At 59.0% G+C, this 7,178-nt stretch overlaps 1 protein-coding gene across 1 annotated transcript; it reads left to right on the top strand.

The window, feature by feature from the left end:
* Nucleotides 1–482: 482 nt before the first annotated feature.
* Nucleotides 483–2,579, top strand: CCDC177 (coiled-coil domain containing 177). Its single transcript, XM_062181191.1, has one exon. It carries the CDS (start codon nt 483–485, stop codon nt 2,577–2,579), a length of 2,097 nt encoding a protein of 698 aa, XP_062037175.1.
* The last annotated feature ends 4,599 nt before the right edge of the window (nt 2,580–7,178 follow it).

Here is a 7,178-nt window from a genome sequence, read left to right on the forward strand (position 1 = left end):
CACTTTTGGATGCACAGGCCTCTTCTCTTTTTTGTGTGTTCCTGCAAAACTGCCGCCCGGCAGCCCGCCTAAGCTACAAACAAATACGCTAATCCTCCCGGGAATCCTCCAGCGCCTCCCTCGCCGCCTGCACCGCGATCTTTCCATTTTAACTTGCAGCAGGAAGGGGCTGCGTCCAGCGGGCCGGGCGCCGCGGGGAGGGGTGGGGAGCATCGCCGCAGACCTCCGCCCAGCACGCCGGGGCCGGGGGAGGCGGAGGCTGTGCTCCGAGCCCCCGCGTCCCCCACCCAGGCCGCCCGGCCTGGGTTTCCAGGCCATCGGGTTTAGGATTTACGTTCCACCAGACCTCTGAGCCTAATCCAGGAAACGGATTAAATCGGGAGGGGTGGCCGTGGATGAGGAGGGGGCGACAGCTCTCAGATGTGTTCCTCTACTCCCTCCCTGTCACCCGCAGAGACGCCGACCAAGCACGCGGCTCAGCCATGGTGGACCCGGTGCCCGAGGAGGAGAAGGAAGGCGCGGAGCCCAGCGGGGCGGGAGGGGACGCGGCTGCGGCGTCCGTGCCCCCGGACGCCCAAGGCGCCCAGCAGCCCGAGGCCGCGTCTGCGTCGTCGTCGGCGGCGGCGCCCGGCAAGGCCGAGGTCACGTGCGCAGCAGAAGGCGGGCGGCGGGAGCAGTCCCCGCTCCTGCACCTGGACCTCTTCAACTTCGACTGCCCCGAGGCCGAGGGCAGCCGCTACGTGCTGACCAGCCCGCGCTCTCTGGAGGCCTGCGCCCGCTGCGCCGTCAAGCCCGTGGAGCTGCTGCCGCGGGCCCTGGCCGACCTGGTGCGCGAGGCCCCGGGTCGCTCCATGCGGGTGGCCACCGGCCTGTACGAGGCGTACGAGGCGGAGCGGCGCGCCAAGCTGCAGCAGTGCCGGGCGGAGCGCGAGCGCATCGTGCGCGAGGAGAAGCGGCGCCTCTTCACGCCGTTGGGCCCCGCGGCCGCCGCGGCCCCGGCGCCCAGTGCGGGCAGCAGCAGCAGCTGCAGCAGCGCCAGCCTCCCGGCCTCGCCGGCACCGCGCGCGGCCCGCAAGGCCTCCTCCAGTCCCTCCCCAGCCCGGACCCAACCTCCGCCCGCGGGCTCTCGGACAGGTAGGAAGAGCCACTCGCTGGACTCGCTGTCCCGCCGGCGGGAGGGCGCCCTCAGCTCCGAGTCTGGCGCGTCGTCGTCGTCCTACAGCGGGGAGAGCCTGCGGGAGCTGCGCTGGCCGCCGCGGGCTTCGGCCCGGAACAGTTACCCGGCGGGGTCGGCGGCCTCGGCCCCCAACCCTCTGGGCCGCCCGACCGCCTTGACCTTGGTTCCCATCACCGGCCGCAGCTTCAGCCTCGGCGACCTGAGCCACTCGCCGCAGACGGCGCAGCACGTGGAGCGCATCGTGCGCCAAGTGCGCGCAGAGCGCGGCCTACGCGGGGTACCCGAGCGCGACCGGAAGATCGCGGCGCTCATGCTGGCGCGGCACCAGGAGGAGCGCCTGCTGCTGGAGCAGCGCGCCGCGGCCCACGGCCAGTGGGAGCAGCAGCGCGTGCGAGCCGAGCAGCGGCGGGAGCGCGAGGAGCGCGAGAAGCAGCGCGCGCTGGAGCAGGGCCGCCGCGCGTGGGCCGCGCAGGTGGAGGAGCGGCGAGGCCGCAGGGGCCGCGAGGAGCGCGAGGCGGCCCGGCAGCGGCAGCGGCAGTGCGAGCGCAGCGAGGAGCGGCGGCGGGAGCTGGCCGAGCGCCAGGGCCTGCTGCGGCGGGAGCGGCTGGAGCGCGCGGCGCGGGAGGACCGGCTGCGCAAGCTGCAGCAGGAGCAGAACCTGAAGCAGCGCGAGGAGGGCCTGCAGGAAGGGCGCGAGCGGGCCGAGCAGGTGCGCCGGGAGCGCGCCCAGCGCGCCGCCCGCGCCAAGCAGACGCAGGAGGGCCAGCTGCGGCGGGAGAAGCGGGAGCTGGGCCGGGCGGAGCGCGCGCGCCACGAGGCGCTGGTGCAGGGGCGCGCTCGGCGGCAGCGCGAGGAGTGGGAGGGCCTGCGGAGTTCCCTGGAGGCCAGCTTGGGCCGCGCGCAGGAGAACTACGAGCAGAGGGTGGAGCAGCGCGCCCGGGAGCTGCGGGAGCGGGCCCGGCGCGAGGAGCTGCAGGGGAGGCGCGCCAAGGAGGCGGCCGAGCGCCAGGAGCGGCAGCACCAGGCGCACCTGGAGGCGTTGGCCCGGGCCGGGGAGCGTCGGCTGCAGCACGCGGCGCAGGTGGCCGAGGAGGCGGTGCAGCAGAAGGCGCGGCGCGCCGTCCAGACTCGGCTGGAGAAGGAGCGGACCCAGCGCGCCAACAAGGAGAAGGTGGAGAGGGACGAAGACTGCCGCCGGCGGGAACTGATCCAAGCCATAGGGCGCAAGCTGGAGCGCAGCGAGCAGCTGTCGAGGGAGCGGCGCAGCGCGCTGGAGAGTGCCCGCTCCACAGCGCGGGCCTCCTTCCACGTGCGCGAAAAGGTTCGAGAAGAGACCAACACGCGCTCCTTCGACCGCATGGTGCGGGAGGCCCAGCTCCACGCCAGCCTGGATCGCAAGTGACTGCAGCCCTGCACCAGCCAGGGTGGCACGCTCTGCAGGGTAGGGCCTCCCGAGGCCGCTTTGGCCAAACCGTGGGAGTCCCCAGTTGGAGCACAATACTATGGCCTCTCTAGGCTGCCGACGCTGAGGCATTGAGAGGACGGATGTGTGGGACCTGTCAGTCGGCCCCTCCTTTGTTTTTAAACACTTATTTCCTTTGGAGATGACATGGCACAATCCTTGCCCATGCCTGCCCTTGGTGGCTCCCACACCGGCCCTTGCCAAATTCCTCTTTGTGTCTTGAGGGTTGGACTAGAGAGGGACTGGGGTGAGGGGTGGAGGGCGTGGGGGTGATGGCTTCCACCCCTCCTGCACTAGTTGCTCCGGGCACCTTTGGGATGCTGGTGTCTGGGATGACATTGGGTTGCTGCAGTGGAGGGGTGCCTCCTTGGCTCACCTCCACGTCTCAGAATAAGGCAAATTGCACAAAGCTTGGCGACCTCCAGAAAAAGCACAGCTCTTTGAAGGTGTCAGGGTGCACCCAAGTGACCCAAACAGCTGTGGCGATTTGGGTACGCTTGCCTTTTACTTGGCCACATGAGCAAGTTTCCATCTTAGTCCTCTAGGCTTTCTAGTTAGACAATCATCTGCAGATAGTGGCCCCTTTGTGTCTTTTTTTTTTTTTTTTGTCTCTTTCCTAATTCTCCCAAGTGGCACAGGAAGTGGGTTGGTTTGGTGATGCTGTTTAGCTTTAATGGAAGCACCCAGCCCCTGGAGGAGGTGGGGTCCTTAGGCAGCAGCGTCGCACCCCATTAGACTTCCTTGCAGGTTGGGTTCAGGGGAGGTGGCGTCTGACGCCCACCTCCCAGTAGACGCCCACTGTACACAGACGGCAGCCATGCCTTAAGAAGGAGAGCCACCTTACGTGCCTGCCTGGGCCGATCCAGCTGGCATCTCGGGCCCTGAAAGCAGACTCAAGGGTGGGCCCTAGAGAGCTTGGGGTGCAGGGGGCCCTCTGTGAAGGAATCGTCCCAAGCGCTCTGAGGACAACGAGGGTACCTGTGGCTACTTGACTGTGGCCACAGAAGCTGGAGTTGCCTCTATGCTGAGGCCTGTGCTTGCTGTGGTTGGTGGGGTAGCCCTTCCCCCTCTGAAATTCCAGGTACCCTCTCAGCTGTCACCGAAAGGTGTTTAATCACTCTCTTGGTGCCTCATCCCCATCCACCAGATGGGGCCGTCAATACTCCTCTCCCGGGACCTCAAGGTCTCCTGGACCCAAAGCCCCACCTCAGTATTCTCTGTTGGTCTTCTTTGTGCCTTTCTTGACCTGGAGTTGGGAGGCAGGAGGACTGCTGTGAGCCCAGCTGGTTTCTGGGAGCTTGGATTCCTGGCGTTGCATCATGGACAGATGGTCAGTTAGCCTCTGGGGGGAAATACTTGCAATACCAGGGCCAAGAGGCCGTGTCCAGTTGTCAGCAGGCGACTGTACCCCTCTGAGTGCTTCCCTTCCATGAAGCCAAGATTGGCCCCCAGCCTTATCCACCTGTGAACTCTGCCTTTGCCAGAGAAGGTCGCAAGTAAAACATCACTTTTTATGATAAATTAGGATCAGGAAGTAAAAATACCAGAAAGGAAAAAATACAAGGAATCAGGGTAGAGAATTACTACATTAGACATGTTTCATGTGTGTTCTGCCAGGCAGAATTCTCCCTACAATGGCTGGTTATTACACACATACACACACACAACGACACACACACACATCACTTGTCAATCCCCTCCCCCAACCCCATCCCCTCGAATGCCAAACACGGATAGGAAGTGTTGTGTAGAAAGAAGTAGGGGTTAGTTGTTGCACTGAAAATGTTGTGAAACTAGGAAAGGAGCCGTGTACTAAGGCTTATTTAGTGAATGGTAAATTTGTCCCTTAACATTTCTTCTTGTTGGTGACCAGGTTGTCAGTGAGCTGTACTAACTTGTGTGGTTTGTGAGTCAAGGGCATTGAACTGAAAGGTTCATGTGATTCTGGTTCTTCCCTTGTGGTTCCTGAGTTGCTGCAGGGCTTCTGAAAACTTCTAGAATGTTCCACCCCAAAACCACGTACTCCCAAAGCGTGTGCACTCATGTGAGGAGACAATCTGGTCTTTGGGATGAGGCACCAGAAGGTACACAGGTGATCTTATGTGGCCCTTGCCCAGTTTGTTTCCTGACTCCCTGGGTGACTTTGGGCGGATCACCTCTCTGGCTTTGGTTCCCCTGACTCTAGGGTGGGGGGGATTGTGACTGCTGCCCTGCTTTGCACACGAGCGCTGTGCGGATGAACCAGAATGCAGGGCTATGGCTGTGGAGCTGCAGGTGCAACCGCTGTAAACAGAAGGGTCACATGACTGTACTGAGGGTCACATGACTGTGCTGTGGCCAGAGAGTGCAATGCCTGGGGAAGACCTTGCACACAGTGCTCTTGAAAGGCACGTGGCAGATCACAGTGCTGTGTGTGATGCAAAGGCCCAGCCTGAATGTCAGCAAATTAGAGGTTTGTGCTTGGACAGAAGCACCATGCAAAGGCAAAGATTTTGAAATTAAAAAAAAAAAAAAGTCCATATAGCCATGTAGAATGAAAGCAAATACAGAAACCAAACCAACTCACAGGAAGGAATGGCTTCCCCAAATTCTGGACCATCTACTCTGTATTCTAGGAGAAGTGTTCATGTTTCGAAAGAGGAGCTCTTTCCAGAATCTTCGTTGGGCTCTTTGTGGTTGTTTCTTATTCCTAAATGCAGCAAGACAACATTGTGTGGGGCCCAGGGGAGACGAGTGGAGAGCGGCTCCTGATGTATATTCTGATGGGCAGCCCTGTCTCTGAGTGGAACTGAGACAAACACCCCGAACTGGCCTGAAAGCACCATGCTGGAAGTTTCCTTGTGCCCAGGAGGTTGCAGCCTTGAAAGGCCCACAGCTTCAACATTTTCCATCTTGGAACATCTCTTTGTTCAGAAAAGAGGGACTGTGAAGTGGAGTGAGGAGGAAGGGGATGGATTGGAAGAAGCTTTTCTTGGGTTGGTTGCCAAGGAAATAAGCAAGATAAATCATTATCATCGGTGAAACTAGTCCAGAATCCTGTTCAGACAGTGACCAATGCCCATGCCACATCTGGACAAGGAGATGGAAATTTCATCTTGGAAGCACAAACTGTGAACCTTCAATAGGGGGCAGTAACCAGGATTTGGGGAAGACGAAGAATCTGTGAGAAACTGAAGATAAACGAGTGTCTTAGTCCGCTTTGTGTTGCTATAACTAAATACAGGCGGCTGAGTAATTTGTAAAGAAAAGAAGTGTATTTAGCTCACCATTCTGGAGGTCCAAGAACATGGCACCGGCACCTTCTTGTCTCTGGTGAGGGCCTCATGGCGTATGGCATCACGTAGTGGGTGCTAGAGTGAAGTCACAATATGAGACAGAAAGCAGGAGAGGGGGGAGGAGCCGGCCTTCCTCCTTTATGTCAGCTGGTTTTCATGGGAATTAATCCACTCCTTCAAGATGTAACCCACTGTGCAAAACCTACATCATTTCTTTCCTGAGGGTGGAATCCCCGCAGGACCTAATGACCTTCCACTAGGCTCCATCGCTTTGCAGTCCCACATCCCAACCCTGCCTCACTGGGGACCCGGACAGGATCCTTTGGAGGACAAGCAATATCCAAACCGCAGTGACGAGAATGCGATTTGTGTGCAGTCCATTCCGTAGAGGCCATTATTCATCATTGCCCCGCCCCCTTGAAAAAAGTCTGCTGAAAACAGAAGGGTGGTGCACAAAGGGGCTGTCTCTTGCTTGCCATTGAGTCCCTGTGCAGCCTGTGGCTTAGCACCTCCCACATGGCAAGCACATTAATACTGGGTAGAGGGAGCAGTAAATAATGGGCATGTGACAGGTGACCAGAGTCCATCTGTATAGAATAAATCAGGCAGACAGTCCTCCAGCCAGTCAACAGATTTTCACTGAGCACCTGCTGTATTCCTGGCACTGCTCTTGCTGCTGCTAAAACACTGAGTCTTTGCTGATTGGCCCTCGGAATCATGAGTGCCGTGATATCATGAACAGATATCTTTGTTTCTCCACTGAGCTTGCCTGCCTTACCACCCAGGGAGGTAACCTCAAGCCTTTTCCATTTTGGGGGACCAGCCATGCACCTGTCAACCAGCACCAAGTCCCTGTTGCTCTCTCTCAGAGGTGCCTTGATTAATCAGTTCAGATTCGTAATGTCATGCTCCTAATCAGCTCTAAATCACAATGAAAAGAGATTAATCACCTTGCAGGGCATTATCCGTCACGCCCTTGAGAGAAGCAGCATGCATAGTAATTGTGGATCCAGAGAACTGAGCCTCAGGCCTTGTACAACCAGTTTGCCCAGAAGGGCACTGGCTCCATCCTTCAGCTGTTCTTGCTGAGATGAGGTCAACCTTGTTCAAGTATTTCAAGTTTCTTTTTTCATTTTCATTTTATTTGAAAGGCACACACACACACACACACCATCTGCTGATTCATTTCCCACATGCCCACAATAGTCACGGCTGAGCCAGGCCAAAGCCAGGAACCTGGAACTCAATCTGGGTCTCCCACGTG

This window comes from Lepus europaeus, chromosome 22 (assembly GCF_033115175.1).
Source record: "Lepus europaeus isolate LE1 chromosome 22, mLepTim1.pri, whole genome shotgun sequence".
NCBI classification, from domain to species: domain Eukaryota; kingdom Metazoa; phylum Chordata; class Mammalia; order Lagomorpha; family Leporidae; genus Lepus; species Lepus europaeus.

Excerpts from the sequence above, each read along its gene's own strand:
- CCDC177 (XM_062181191.1), top strand. The coding sequence starts at position 483 with ATGGTGGACCCGGTGCCCGAGGAGGAGAAGGAAGGCGCGGAGCCCAGC.